The sequence below is a fragment of the Castanea sativa genome, chromosome 12, assembly GCF_040712315.1.
Source record: "Castanea sativa cultivar Marrone di Chiusa Pesio chromosome 12, ASM4071231v1".
NCBI classification, from domain to species: Eukaryota; Viridiplantae; Streptophyta; class Magnoliopsida; order Fagales; family Fagaceae; genus Castanea; species Castanea sativa.
Window position 1 is genome coordinate 39,619,811 of NC_134024.1, and position 15,905 is coordinate 39,635,715.

The window sequence follows — 15,905 nt, forward strand, 5'->3', positions numbered from 1 at the left end:
TAATATTATACAAGTGCATCCAAGAGGATGTATTAGTTACACAATAGTTAGAATTGATAACAATAGTTTGTCAATTTTCAAGTCATTGGATGCTAGCTATTAATAAACTTAGTAGCATTCAAATTCTATCCTTAAATTCAAGCCATGTATCAGCATGTCCCACGTAAAGGTATTTTGGTAAAGAAGAGATTAAAAAATTTTAAACGTAAAACAACAATATTTAAGTTCGGGCGCAGCTTTGCGTAATTGTTTGATATTATATGCTAAAAAAGTAAGAAACTAAATATGCATTCAAATCCCTATAAATACCCTCTCAAACCGTTTCAACTTCCTCACCTCCACAACTTTCAACTCCTAAACTCCCTCCTAACTCAGTTCTTCTCTCTTTTACATACAAAAAGTCACAAACAGACATTATTTTCTCACCCAAATCAACCAAAATGGCATACCCCGGAAGCTCTCTTGTCCTAGCACTTCTCTCTATGTTCAGTTCCTTAGTGTTAGCTTCATCTGTGACATACGATGTGGTCAGTTTGGGAGCAATAGCAGATGGAAAAACTGACACAACTCAGGCTTTTGTTAGTGCATGGACAAAAGCTTGTGCCTCAGTAAGTTCTGCCACGATTTATGTGCCAGCAGGGAGGTTCTATCTCCGGCAAGTGGTTTTCAGTGGACCATGTAAGAACAATGCTATCACTGTGCGCATAGCTGGGACACTTGTGGCTCCATCAGACTATACGGTCCTTGGAAATATAGGAACCTGGCTTTTGTTTGAGCAAGTTAATGGGGTTACCATATCTGGTGGAATTCTTGATGGCCAAGGCACTGGTTTATGGGCTTGCAAAGCCTCTGGCAATGGTTGTCCTTCTGGAGCCACGGTATGTGAAAATGACTCATTAAGTTGCCTTTTATCTTTAGAGTATAACAATGTCTTTTTCTTTATTTTTTTATAGTTCATTTTTTATATATATGATTTTTTAAGATTGCACACTAATAGTTTCAATTGGTTAAAAAGAGTTGAAGTTTTTGTGAAAGAAAAAAAGTGTTTATAATGAGCATTACTATTGGTTTAGCTTAGATTAGTAGATAGAGAAAAAGAAAAGAGCATTTTGAAATGTTATCACCATTTGGGATGAATTCGTCCATTATGGTTGTCTTAATTCTTCCATTTTATTCAATTAAGAAAAATAACTCCATTTTCTAGGTAGTTAAACTGGGAGTGGGTGTGGGATTTGATTTAATTTATTGGTGGAAACTAGTGTGCTTTTCAATCTGATTTTCAGTTTAAATTTTAAACTGCTATTTTGCTCTTCTGGGTTTGGGACGAGATTTTTGTCAAATTAAAATAACTTCCTTTTACTGCCATGACAAGCCGACTTCTAAGGAAATCGTATCGACTATACTTAATGGGAATAATCCCATGTTCTGGATCGTAGAATATTTCAGTTTTGTGCATCCATATAATCTAGCCCTTTAATGCCAATCTGACTAATGTTTAATTAAATCTCGAGCCTTAGATGATCAAATAAATACTGATGAGAATGTCAAAGGTCAAACAACTTGCTTAGGCTTTTGTTGCTTAGATTGATGAATTTTCACTCTAAGGTCCACATATTTAATTGAATAGCCACATATAGTCATATTCATCATTAATTTAGAGAAACACTCCATATATAGTTTAACAATAATAATTGGAAGATTTTCTTGTGTGTATACAAGCAGACACTAGAATTTTCCAACTCAAACAATATTGTGGTCAGTGCATTAACCTCCTTAAATAGCCAATTGTACCACATTGTCGTAAATGGCTGCCAAAACGTGAAAATGCAAGGTGTCAAGGTCATTGCGCCCGGAAATAGCCCAAATACTGATGGTATTCATGTTCAATTATCTTCAAGTGTCACAATTCTCAACTCTAAGATTGGATCCGGTGATGATTGCATCTCAATTGGCCCTGGTACCACTAACTTGTGGATTGAGAATGTTGCATGCGGACCTGGGCATGGAATTAGGTAAATAGCTTCTTCTTCTTCTTTTTTTTATTTATTTTTATTTTATCTTCATTCAAATATTACGTGATTGGAACAACCATATATATTATATTGTGATGATACATTGGTCTCATTGGTTCAATTAATTGGTGCAGCATTGGGAGTTTAGGCAAGGACCAACAAGAGGCTGGTGTACAAAACGTAACAGTCACAACAATTACATTTACCAGTACTCAGAATGGGGTGAGGATTAAATCATGGGGAAGGTCTAGCAATGGGTTTGCTAAGAACATTCTTTTTCAACATGTCACTATGAAAGATGTCCAAAATCCAATTGTAATTGACCAAAATTATTGCCCCAGCAACCAGGGTTGCCCTGGTCAGGTAAGATAATTTTGAAGCATATTTTACATGCAAATGTTTTTTTAACCATGATTTGGTTACTTCTAAAAAAGGCCTTAACATGTTAAAATAAACCACACAATATAGTTGGGTCCATTATCGTCGCAAACTCAAATCTTACTCTGCATTAGTTTCAAACCCAAATTGTACCCCCAAAACATTTTCAATGTTTTGACTTCATAATCTGTTCAATATTTTTCTTTTATTTTTTCTTTTTTTAGTTGGAGCTTGCATACCATGATACTACTATCAAATGGAAAACTGACATATAGTTTTTTTTTTTTTAACAGGTTTCTGGTGTTCAAATTAGTGATGTGACATACCAAGACATCCATGGAACATCAGCTTCAGAGGTCGCTTTGAAATTTGATTGTAGTTCGGGGTATCCATGCTCCGGAATAAGATTGGAGAATGTAAAACTCACTTACAATAACCAAGTGGCCCAAGCTTCATGCGTCAATGCTGCTGGGACATCTGCTGGTTTTGTCCAGCCCACGGGTTGCTTGTAGAGGGGAAAAAATGATTCAAAATCCATATCTATGAAGGATTGAAAAGGAATCCTCATTCTTGTCCTTTCATCCTTAGGGAGAAAATTTATACTTCTTTTTAGTTTCATAGTATGATTGTTAGTGTGATACGTCATTGAGTGACAAGTTAATTGCTTGAGCCGGTGGCAGTGCTAGTCCATTGGGCTTTCTTGAAGCCTGTCTGACCTTGCAATCAACATATAATTTTGAAACTCATATATGGATGTTTGTGTGCGAATTTTTGTAAAATGTATGGTTGCGTTTAATGTATTATTTTCATATTTTAAACAATTTGACGTTGGACCTCACTTAATCAGAAATTTTTATCATTCCATTTTGCAATGTCAAGACACATAAAGCATATTTAGTTATATTATGAAAATAATTTTATCAAGGAAGAAGAAAAAAAAAAAAAAAAAAAAAGAGAAAGAAAAGAAAAGAAAAAGAGAATAAAAATTCAAAGACATTTTTAAATGGATATAGTGAAGTGGTCTATTTAACGCCTATACAGCCTTTGCACCAGATTAGCGGATAAATGTGGTTTGCCAAAACCCCGGCCCCTGGGCTAAGAAATTTTTTTTTTTTAAAATCCCAGAAATATCCATCACAAAAATATGCTATCATGCACAAATATAAAAATAAACATATAATTGATTAAAAATATGAAAATATATAAGAACATAAATATAAATACACTAAAAAAAAATTGATTTATGCTGGCATTTATTTTCAGCATTTTTAAAAAGGCAAAACTACAGTCCAAGTCCCTAAAGTTTACTTGCTGAGCATAATTGGTCCCTAAAATTTTAAGTGACCATTATTGATCCTTAAAGTTTTAAAAATAAACATTATCCGTTCTTTTATTAATTTTTGTTAGTTTTTTTGCCTATGTGTTTAACAAAATAACGATGTGTCTTTTTTTAATGACATGACAACTATTTTTAGTATTAAAAAATTACATGTCAGCAAACACACCACTCAACTCATGCCAAGTTCTCTCCTCAGATTGCCACTGCTTCAAGCCCGCCATAGTCTTCGATGCCATTGCTAGATCCAGCCAATACTTTCATCTCCCTCCTTCTTGGCTCTCCACCCCAACCTGTCCTCCTTGTCACCTACATCGGCAGTGTTTGGACCCAATCCCCACAACCCCAATTTTGCTTACCACACATTTCTTGTTTGGCCCCAAAAATAAAAGCCAAAAACCCAATCATTTCCTATTCCTTCGAATCTTGTTCTATAACGTCCATTAATATTGCTATTGTTCGATATACTAAACTAGCCACCATCAATTAGGAGCAAGACCAAGTCAGCCCCAAAAAAAAAAAAAAAAATTAGAGCAAGACCCACCTCTTCGTTTTGTGGTTTCATGAGCTTAAATGCGTTCTCTAATAGACCCACCTCTTGGTTTCCACCATCTATTTTGTTGCAACTGGGGTTATTGAAAATGGGTTTTGTAATTCAAGCTTAGATCTTGGGCAAATTTTCATCTAATATTGATTTGAGATTGGAATCTAGGTACCATTTGAAGAAATTATTGAGTTTGTTTGATGAGACTTATTAGCGATAATCCATATGAGGTTGCAGGATGTGTCCACAACGAGGAGGAGTGCTTGGGGAGGTGAGCTGAGGAGGGGGATTAAGTGTTGGCCAGAGCCAGAGGTGGCGCCGAAGACAATGGCTGACCTAAGGGTGGTGTGTTTGCTGGCAAGTAATTTTTTGATACTGAAAATAGTTGCCATGTCATTAAAAAAAGACACATCATTGTTCCGTTTGACACATAGGCAAAAAAACTAACAGAAGTAAAAAAATGGACCAATAATGCTCATTTTTAAAACTTTAGAGAGTAATAACACTCACTTAAAAGTTTAGGGACCAATTGTGCTTAGCAAGTAAACTTTAAGGACTTACCGTGTAATTTTGCTTTTTTTTTTTAAGGAAAAATATAGTAGTGGGTTGTTTAACTTATTTTTCTATTAAAAAAAAAAACGTATAGTTAATTTGAAGAAGTGAGTTAGTGGAAGAGTATTCCTATTTTGTAGGCAATGTTTTAGTACAAGTTAGACATGTATTTTTATCAGACTATCCTTTAGTTTTGTTTCTACTATTTAAGGGGCTTCCCCTATTTGGATAATATTTTTTTTTGTCCAAAATACCCTTATTTTCCTAAGTTTAAGTAGAGACAGAACTAAAGGATAGTCTGGGAAAAATACATATCTAACTTGCACTAAAACATTGTCTATAAAATAGGAACACTCTTCCACTAACCCACTTCTTCAAATTAATTATATGTTTATTAGTTTTTTTTTTAAATAGAAAAATAAGTTAAACAACCCACTACTGTTTTTTTCCTTAAAAAAAAAACCCCATGTTTATCCAAAAAAAAGACTAAATATCAAAAAAAAAAAAAAAAAAACTAAACTAAATAGATATAAACACTTTTTTTTTTATAAGTAAATATATCTTTACCTCCCACTAAAATGTTACCTACAAAACAAGACCACTCTCTTGATAGGTCTCAAAATAAAAATTATATATAATAAAAAACATAAATTTTTTTTTTGCTACTACCACTAAAAAAAAAGGAAAGCCTTGTCGCAGGTGCACTTATGATGAGGCTAGTCTATACTACTATTTAAGCGGCTGGCCCTGTTTGGACCGGATTTTTTTTGGGTCTAAAATACCCCTACAGCCTATGTTTAAGTAGGGACAAAACTTGGTAAAAATGCTTCTTTAATTTCTATGTAAAACACTATCTACAAAATAGGAGCACACTTCCAGTACACTTATGTTAGTTTTCAAACTCAAATTGCTTCTTCTTCAGTTCTCCAATTCTCTCAATTCTGTGTTTCTAAACTTCTTTCACCCACCTCTTTGCTTCAGATTTCACTACAAATGACAACAACAACAGCATAGATTTGAGGTAAGATTTTTTCTTAGATCAAATCTCATCCCTCTCTCTCTCTAATCTCACTTTTTTGTCTTTAATGATGACTGCACGAATTGATTTTGGGCCACATCGAACAGGTTTTATTTCCATGAAGTTTGTTTCCCTCAAGTTCATTTTTTAAGTTTAATTTTTTTTTGGGCCACATCGAATAGGTACTATTATATGTACAGGTTTTTTTTTTTTTTTTTTTGGCCACCAAGCTTAATGCCTTGCCATTGTAACGGTCAGGGTTGAAGGTTGTTTCCCTTAGGTTCATTTTTTAAGTTTGATTTTGTTTTTTTTTTTTTTTTCTAGGGCCACATCGAACATGTTCTATTATATGTACATGTTTTTTTTTTTTGTCACCAAGTTTAATGCCTTGCCATTGTAACGCTCAAGGTTGAAGGATGTTTCCCTCAGGTTAGTAACGTGTTCTATTATATGTGTGCTCTAAATTATATGCATGCATGAAGTTTGTTTCCCTTAGGTTAGTAACGTGTTTTTTTTTTTTTGAAAGTCTTAGATTATCGTTTAATTTGTAAAAAAGGTTATTTTATCTCCAATAAAAATATATTATTTTACCATGATTTAGATACTTAAAGGACTACACTTTGTTAACATTATCATTTTCATATCATTATCTTATCTTTTTTTATTTTTATTTTTCTTTTCTTTTATTATATCATTATCTTATCTTATCTTTTTTTTTTTGCTTGAAGTTGCAAAAAAAGAAGAAGGAAACCAACGTTGATGGTTTTTTTTTCTTTTCTTTTATTTGGACAATTTGATGGGTGTTTAAGTATTTTCTCTAATTAATGACTATTTTTTAAAGAATAGGAATGATATATATATATATATATATATATATATATATATATATATATATATATATATATATATATTGATTTTTTTTTGTGGTTATCAAGTTTGACTCATTATTTTAGTGTATGTGTTTTAAGCGGTGCCCTCTCTTCCTCTTAGTATTTTTGTTTATTGTTTTTCTTACATTTAAGCCTTGCTATCTTTTTTTTTTTTTTTTTGTTGTATTTTTGTATTTTTTTTAGGGTGACATATCAACAATTTGGTTAGATTGTGTAGCAAACACATTGGATGAATTCGGGTGAGCGAAGTGGTAGTCAATACACGAAGTAGTTGTTAAAAAACATTTTTTGTAATATAAATATCCTATCTTATGAAATTTAATATTGTTCTTTTTTGTGCCTTTCATTGCACATTTGATGACTTTGTAAGCAATTGTCATATATGCAAATTTGCTAAAGCAAGAATGATACTGGATAACTTATCTTTAAAGATAAACTTTTAAAATTGTAGTGAAATTGCCAACATGAATTTGCATCAACGGTTTTTTTTTAGGGCGGTCAGTCCTTTAACGTTCCTTTCGTATTTTTTTGCAACTTCAAACCAAAAAAAAAAAAAAATCCATCAACGTTTTTTTTTTGAGAAATTAGACTATCAGTAGCTTGGGCTTTTATTCAAAGGCAAAACAAACTTCAATGAATGTCAAATTCTACAAGGGGGACAACAATCCACACCTGAGTCTCCCTAAATTCTTGGCTTTTTTAGCTAGTGCATCTGCTACAACGTTGCAATGTCTAGTATTAAAAATAAAGTTAGAAGAAGAAAGAGCAGCAACTTGGTTTTAGATGTCTTCAATAATGTGGCCATAAGTCAAGTGGTCCGAATGTTCTTGTGAAATAGCTTGGATCACCTGGAGATAATCGTCTTCGAAAACAATGTCTTGTAGTCCTAGCTTTATTGCAAACTGCATCGCACGATGACAAGCAAGGGCTTCTAACTCCACAACGAACTGGGCTGCGAGAACTGGCATGGATGACGCACCAATGGCCTCACCACGCTAGTCCCGAATGATCACACCAATGGGCTTCTAAATCCATCAATGTTGGTTTCCTATTTTTTTTGCAACTTCAAGCAAAAAAAAAAAAAAAAACCATCAACATCGATTTCCTTTTTTTTTTTTTGGCAACTTCAAGCAAAAAAAAAACCACCAACGTTGGTTTCCTTTTTTTTATGCAGCTTCAAGCCAAAAAAAAATCCATCAATGTTGATTTCCTTTTTTTTTGCAACTTCAAGCCAAAAAAAACCATCAACGTTGGTTTACTTTTCTTTTTTTGCAACTTCAAGAAAAAAAAAATCCATCAACTTTGGTTTCCTATTTTTTTGCAACTTCAAGCAAAAAGAAAAAAGAAAAAACCATCAACGTTGGTTTCCTTTTTTTTTTTTTTTTTTTGCAACTTCAAGCAAAAAACGAAAAAGAAAAATCCATCAACGTCGGATTGCCTATTTTTTTGCAACTTCAAGTAAAAAAAAGAGAAATGATATGTCCACAACATTTTCACAACAAATTCTAAGTGGCAGGTTGTTACTGGTTGTTATTGTTGGGGCAAAAAAGTAATCTTCCTGTTAAGTTCAAATTTGAACTAATAACAACTAACCACTTGTGATTTGTTGTAAAAATGTTGCAAGAATGTTGTGGACGTTGCATCTCTAAAAAAAAAAAAAACCTATTTTTTAGGTATTCTATACTACTATTTAAGCGGCTGTACCTGTTTGGACCGAATTTTTTTTTTATTCCAAAATAAGCCTACACTCCTAACTTTACGTAGAGACAAACTAAATGATAGTTGGGTAAAAATATATGTCTAAGTTGCACTAAAATATTGCCTACAAAATAGGAATACTCTTCCATTAACCCACTTCTTAAAAGCAACTACATGTTTATTTTTTTTAAATAGAAAAATAAGTTAAACACCACACATTTATCCAAAAACAAATATATATATATATATATATATATATATATATATATATATATATATATATATATATATATATAAAACTACAGGACAATCCGGATTTTTTTATATTCTAAAATACCTTTACATTCCTATGTTTAAGTAGAGACAAAACTAAAAGAAAATCCTAAAAAAATACAACCCTAGCTTCCACTAAAATATTGCCTAAAAAATAGAATCACTTTTCTATTGATTTTCAAATTTATTTATCCACTTATAAATTAGATTCTTAAAATAAAAATTATATCTATATTACTATTTAAGGGGCTTCTCCTGTTTGGATTCCTATTTTTTTAGTTCAAAAACGCCCCTACAGTCTTATGTTTAAATAGAGACAAAACTAAAGGACAATCCGGTAAAAACTCATTTTTTAGTTCAAAGATGCCCCTACAGTTTTATGTTTAAGTAGAGACAAAACTAAAGGACAATCCGGTAAAAATGCAACTCCAACTCCCACTAAAATATTGCCTAAAAAATAGGACCACTCTCCTATTAATTTTTAAATTGATTTATTCACTTATAAATTAGATTTTTAAAATAAAAATCATATATGTATATAAAATAATTAAATACAATTTTTTCCTACAAAATAAGACCACTAAAAAAGATAAAAATCATATATGTACATAAAATAATTAAATACAGTTTTTTCTTACAGAATAAGACCACTAAAAAAGAAAAGTCTCATCGCATGCGCGAAGCGTGTGTGATGAGACTAGTATATAATAAAAAATATAGTTTTTTTTTGCTACTACCACTAAAAAAAACTAGCTTATGGGCCCGCGCTCGCATGTGTTCAGAAACTCTTCTATTTTTTAAGTAAGAGTTAATTTATAATATTTATTATAATTTAAGATTACTACATTTTTTTAATCATAAAAAAAATCTAAGAGTATAATGAAAAATATAATACTTTCAAATTATAATAAATACTTTAAATTAACCGTTACCAAAAAATAGTAGACCACGTGATCAATTGCTTTCCATTAGAAAAAAAGAAAAGAAAAGAAAAGAAAAGGTACACAATTGCTATTTCTCTCTCTCTCAAAGCTCTTTGAAGTCTGAACTTCTCTACCTTAAACCAAAGAAAGCTCTCTTCTCTCTCTCTCTCTCTCTCTCTCTCTCTCTCTCATATGAAGTCCTTCCTGACCCCAACGTTGTCAGCCTTCACTTCTCACCTCCCCAAAACCGCTCATCTTGGCCTCCTTTCCTTGGCCTCAAAATCCTTTCCACCCAACCCCACAATTTTCCTTCCCCTAAAACCCACCACCGTTTCTCCCACTTATTCCATTCATTCAATCCAAAGTCGTGGCGTGCACACGGAGCAACTTACTCCGCCGTCGCCTCCCGGAGAGATTCACGTGATCGTTGGCCCCATGTTCGCCGGAAAAACCACCACCCTTCTTCGCAGAATTCAATCTGAGAGCAGCAATGGCAGGTTTGTGAACCTTCACTAGTTTTAGTTACTTTCTTTGTGTGTGTTATATACATGCTTGAAATTTATGTGGGTAGTGGATAAAATTTTAGCACGTTTTGGTGGGTGGTGTTGTTTAGTGTTAAAGATGAGATCTTTCAGGTTCAGTACTGAATTGGGTAGTTTAACTATTTGAATAGAAATGTTCCCTTTTAAATTTATGCATTATAATTGAGCTTGAGCTTGTATTTGCTTGAGTTGTTTTTGAGAATGTTGCTTTTAATGGTGAACAGTGTTGTTATTGTGCTAACATGAGATGTCTTAGGTGCAGTAGTGTAATGGGTTGATTGGAGTTATGCTGCTTTTATATGCATGTTTATGTATGTTTTATGATTGAATTTTGTGAAATGTTGATAATTTTTTTTTGGTGGGTAGTATTTGTTTTGTGCCAAAGATGAGATGTTTACAGCGGTGAATTAGGTTGTATGAATATTTGACTGTCTGAATGGAATGTTGCCATTCTTACATACATTTTTATGCATGTATTATAATTGAATTTGAGCTTGAATTCATGCAGTTTGTTGATAAAATGCTTCATTTATTTGGTGGGTAGTATTATTTTCTGTGCAAAATAAGAGATCCTACGTTGAATGGTGAATTGGGTACTTTGAATATTTGGCAATTTGGATGGAATTTTCCATTACTATATACATACTTATGTATGTAATGTGATTTTTGTAAAGCTGCTCAAGGTTTGATGGAATTGACATGCGTAATTGCATATATTATTTTTAGAATTGGGAAAGAGTAGATTTTGGCAATGTACTGGTTCAATTGATGGAATGTGATTATCACCAGCTTTCAGGTTAAGCCTTACAAGAGCTACCTCCAATTGGATAAAACATTAAAGGGTCTTTGTATTTCGGGAAGATTGAGGGAAGCTGTGGGACTGTTGTGCACCACTGGAGTGCGAGTGGAACCAAGAACCTATGCTCTTCTATTGCAGGAATGCATATTTAGAAAAGAGTATAAGAAGGGGAGAAGAATCCATGCACTAATGGTTGTTGTTGGATATGATCCCAATGAGTATATGAAGACTAAATTGTTGATATTGTATGTGAAATCAGGGGATCTAGGAACTGCTCACGTTCTATTTGATAATTTGCGGGAGAAAAGCTTGGTTTCATGGAATGCAATGATTGCAGGGTATGTGCAAAAGGGGCTTGAAGAAGTGGCGTTAAATCTTTATTACAAGATGAGACAGACTGGTTTTATACCAGACCAGTATACCTTTGCATCAGTCTTCAGAGCTTGTGCCACTTTAGCAACACTCGAGCATGGGAAACAGGCTCATGGTGTCATGATCAAGTGTCAAATTAGGGAAAATGTGGTAGTCAATAGTGCCCTTATGGACATGTACTTTAAATGCAGTAGTTTATCTGATGGGCATCGGGTATTTGACAAGTCTTTAAATAGGAATGTTGTTATGTGGAGTGCTTTAATCTCTGGCTATGGTCAGCATGGAAAAGTTGTAGAGGTTTTGGAATCTTTTCATAGGATGAAAACTGAAGGTTTCAAACCAAATTATGTTACTTTTCTTTCAGTTCTTTCTGCTTGCAGCCATGGAGGTTTGCTTGACGAGGGTTGGGCATATTTCTCATCTATGACCAAAGATTATGGAATTCAGCCAAGAGGGCAACATTATGCAGCTATAGTTGATCTTTTAGGGCGTGCTGGCCGGTTACAAGAGGCGTATGAGTTTGTTCTGAAATCACCTTGTAAGGAGCATTCAGTGATATGGGGTGCTTTGCTTGGGGCTTGTAGGGTTCATGGAGACATGAACTTGGTAAAGCTTGCAGCAAAGAAATTTTTTGAATTGGAACCCAAAAATCCTGGAAAATATGTGGTCTTGTCTAATGCTTATGCCACCTCTGGGTTTTGGGAAAATGCTGCAGAGGTCAGGGCTGTGATGCGGGAATCAGGGATCATAAAGGAGCCTGGTTATAGCAGAATAGAGGTTCAAAATGGGTCCCAATTCTTCTTCAAGGGTGATAAACAATCTAAGGAGCTATATGAGTTGACCAGAGAAATGACTTGTATTTTAAAGGATGCGGGTTATGTTCCTGATCTAGGTGACAACTAACTCACGTCATGGAAAATGACTCATTTCCTGTGAATATCTTTTTGTTGCGAAGCAGGGTTATTTGAGAGAGTAAGAGCCGTATGCCTAAAACCTTGGTGCTTTCTTAAATTTTGTAGAATCTGGAAGGTCCACTTATGGGTGAGGCTCAATAGATATCAGTTACATATCAAATATTATCTAATTAGGCAACTGGATCATTTTAGTTATTTCATTCTTCAAGAATTTAAACATATTTTTATCTGTACCAAAGAAAATTGTATAGTTTCAGTTTATTAATTCTGGTTACAGCAGCGATAGAGCCATTCCATCTGTCCAAGCATATAGGTCAACCTGTTTAGTGTCCTGACTCCTGCTAATGCCAAAAATTGTATTTTGAATAATGCATATTGATGCTTGCATATGTATCTATGTGTTCAGTCTGTTCAGGTTTTTTGATGATGTGTAAAGGTCAAAATTTGTTGAATTCACAGGCAATCTAGATCAATGACAAGTGTATGAAAATTTACTTGTATGATATGATATATGAGAAGACAACCCAAAATTTCAGGATTAAGGCTTGGCTGGTGTTGTTGTATGATATGATATATAATTGATGATAAATGTGTAAAATCTTGCATGATACTATATGATATATGAGAATCCAACCCCAAAAATTTTGGGATTAAGGCTTGGTTATTGTTATTTCGTGTGATATATGAGAAATGCAGCTGTTTATTCCTGACATTTCTCGCTCCTCCGCTTTCCTTAAGTTCCTAAACTAGATATATCATATAAAAAACCTCAAAATTGAAACAGAAGCTTATCAAATTATGTGTCATTTATGCAAGATATGTAATCACTTCTCCCCACCGCTTTCTCAACCTTTCCTCCTTAGTTCTCATCCTTCTAGAAATTACATGGCCCCCTCCCTTAATCCTCTTTGTCCGTATACACATCTAAAGTCATTTTTTGCAAGATCCTTATCACTCTAAACCCATTATTTTTCTCAAGCTATTTTGGATGTCATATAACTTGTAATTCTAAATTTCATTTCTTTCAATTTATTAGAAGTAATTGATATCAAATTTCTTTTTATTGGCATAGTAACCTTCTCTTGTGCCTAGTAAAGTCTGTAAAACACGTTATGTCTGACTAAGTTTCCTATTTGCCTCTAAATCTAGGTCTATTCTAACGTGCTGCAACATTTAAGCTGAAAATATTATGCCAGGACCCGAACCCTAAACCTAAGATCCCTTTCCTCTCCCATTATTTTCTTGAAGACCCTAGGAACCTATATAGATATTGGAATTCTAGTTTTTTGAGTATTAGAAAGAGATCAGTGTTCTATTTGGATTTCTTCCATTTGTTATCTAAAGCTTTTGATTTTAATCAATTTAACTATGGGAGCTTGTAACTTCTTATCACCACCGTTGATATTGTTCATTCAAGAGATACTTCAACAATGTGAAGCAGCTTGCTGCACCAGTATTTGAACTACAAAAACACCAAAACTTCTGTTGGAAAAAAAATTTTCATGCTTTATGCAAATACAAGGCAGAAAATATTCAAATACTTGATTTACTGAACAATATTTAAATGTTTTTGGAATTATTCTTATGATGATTTGTTTCTTTTTTATATCTCTGTTATGCAGAAGTGTGGCAATAATAAAATCAAATAAGGATACAAGATATGGATTGGATTCGATTGTGACACATGATGGGGCAAAATTGCCATGCTTGGCCTTACCTGATTTGTCATCATTCAGAGAAAAATTTGGTCTTGATGCATATGATCAGGTATTTCAATGACACAATTTGTGATACATGTACTACGAACAGTTATCCTTTCTTGTGTAAAAATACAGAACTATTTCTTTTGTGTGCATGTGTTCTCTGTGTGTGTGCGCGTGCATGTGTGTATTGTTTTTTGGTGAATGTGCACTGTCTCAGTAATGAGTAAGTGGTTTGTGTGTCTGAGAAATATCTCAATTTGAAATAAGCATAGTTTTCTGGTTCTTTTTGGTGAGATCATTGCATTTAACTTTCATCAGTTTTTTATGTACACTAGGAGTGATACTTAGTTTTGACCTGTATTTGGTGACAGTTAGATGTGATTGGTATTGATGAAGCTCAATTCTTTGAGGACCTTTATGATTTCTGTCGTGAAGCTGCTGATCATGATGGCAAAAGAGTAATAGTTGCTGGACTAGATGGTAATTATTTAAGGTATTTTAATAGGCCACCAATTATATTTAGGTATTTTTATGCTCGTGATTTTTAAATTTTTTTTTTACCTAATTATAATCTACCACCATTCATACAACAGCTATTAGGTCATTGACTATTCTTTTTGGATTGAGAGTTTTAGCTTATAACTTCTTTTTTTTGAGAAACAATTAGGTTATAACTTAAAAAGCTTTTTTGCAATTAAATGGCATCATATCATATTACATTGCTTGGAAATTCTAACAAGATCCTTCTAACGATGAATATAAATATTGTTGACAGGAGGAGCTTTGGTTCTGTGCTGGATATAATTCCCCTGGCTGATTCCGTGACCAAATTAACTGCTCGCTGTGAACTTTGCGGTAAGCGTGCTTTCTTCACCTTAAGGAAAACAGAGGAGACACAGACTGAACTGATTGGTGGGGCTGATGTCTACATGCCTGTGTGTCGGCAGCACTATGTCAGCGGACAAGTAGTCAAGGAAGCTGCAAAGACTGTCCTGGAATCTCAAAACGTTCAGTGTGTCTCTTATGCATAGTTCAACTAAGGAAAACAGTGGAGACACAGACCGAACTGATTGGTCTGTCTACATGCCTGTGTGTCGGCAACACTATGTTGGCGGACAAGTAGTCAAGAAAGCTGCAATGACAGTCCTGGAATCTCAAAACGTTCAGTGTGTCTCTTATGCATAGTTCAACTGCTTAGTAGGAAATCTGAAATTTCCTAGTATGCTCTGCCTTGTAGTCTACGCAACTTGTCAATAGTGAAATTGCAATTGAGTTAGGAATTTTACATCTTTAGGTCCCTATCAAGAATGTAGATATTGTTACATCTATTTATGTGGTCAATGTTTGATAGATGCTTTAAATATCATCAATATACATTGCTGGAAAATATAAAACTATAGTGAATGTGAATTTCAAAGAGGTCTTTTCTATTATTTTCTTCTTCTTAAAGAACCTTTTATAGTCGATAGTTGTATTCACGTATAGTATGAAAGTTTAAAATTTAAAGTATAGTTTTCTTAGGTGTTGTATCTTAGATACCCTAATAATATCAACCATTTGCTTGTGAACTGTTGTCTCCCTTTGAAAAGTTAAAATTTTTTTGGGAATAGGGTTGTGTTCTACTTGGTATTAAGGTATTTTTCTTTAGATTTATGGAAATCAAAGTTGCAGGTCTTAGTTTCTTACCTTTGTTCCAAAAGCAAATTGCCCTAAGATCTTTTTAGATTTCTGGCCTTAGCCTAGGAATCACCAAAATTGGAACTAAGATTGAAGATTGTAATGAAAAGATACCTTGTCTAGTTCGACTCCTATCCCTTCCAATAAAAGGGAGGTAAAAATATCCTCTGTCTGACTCCTATCCCTTCTAATAAAAGGGAGGTAAAAATATCCTTTGAGTGCAAGATGTACTATCAAACTATAGATGGACATATTGTTAGTGGTTCGGAATGGG

At 33.6% G+C, this 15,905-nt stretch overlaps 2 protein-coding genes across 4 annotated transcripts; both read left to right on the forward strand.

Annotated features, from left to right (window-relative positions):
* The first annotated feature begins 422 nt into the window (after window positions 1–422).
* LOC142618284 (polygalacturonase-like) lies at window positions 423–2,902 on the forward strand. Its single transcript, XM_075791191.1, has 4 exons — window positions 423–878; window positions 1,723–2,012; window positions 2,147–2,375; window positions 2,684–2,902. The coding sequence occupies exons 1-4, from the start codon at window positions 441–443 to the stop codon at window positions 2,900–2,902; spliced, it is 1,176 nt and encodes a 391-aa protein (XP_075647306.1). The 5' UTR covers window positions 423–440.
* A 6,805-nt stretch (window positions 2,903–9,707) lies between these two features.
* LOC142618368 (pentatricopeptide repeat-containing protein At4g16470-like) lies at window positions 9,708–15,387 on the forward strand. Of its 3 annotated transcripts, XM_075791291.1 has the most exons (6): window positions 9,711–10,121; window positions 10,956–11,920; window positions 12,035–12,092; window positions 13,874–14,018; window positions 14,326–14,447; window positions 14,730–15,387. In XM_075791291.1, exons 1-6 carry the CDS (start codon window positions 9,817–9,819, stop codon window positions 14,983–14,985), a joined length of 1,851 nt encoding a protein of 616 aa, XP_075647406.1. In that variant the 5' UTR covers window positions 9,711–9,816; the 3' UTR covers window positions 14,986–15,387. The 3 variants fall into 3 exon arrangements, 1 of the variants encoding a protein (XP_075647406.1); XR_012841272.1 differs by lacking the exons at window positions 14,326–14,447; window positions 14,730–15,387 and having other exon boundaries at window positions 9,708–10,121; window positions 10,956–12,309; window positions 13,874–14,014; XR_012841273.1 differs by lacking the exons at window positions 14,326–14,447; window positions 14,730–15,387 and having other exon boundaries at window positions 9,708–10,121; window positions 10,956–12,378; window positions 13,874–14,011.
* Window positions 15,388–15,905: the final 518 nt, after the last annotated feature.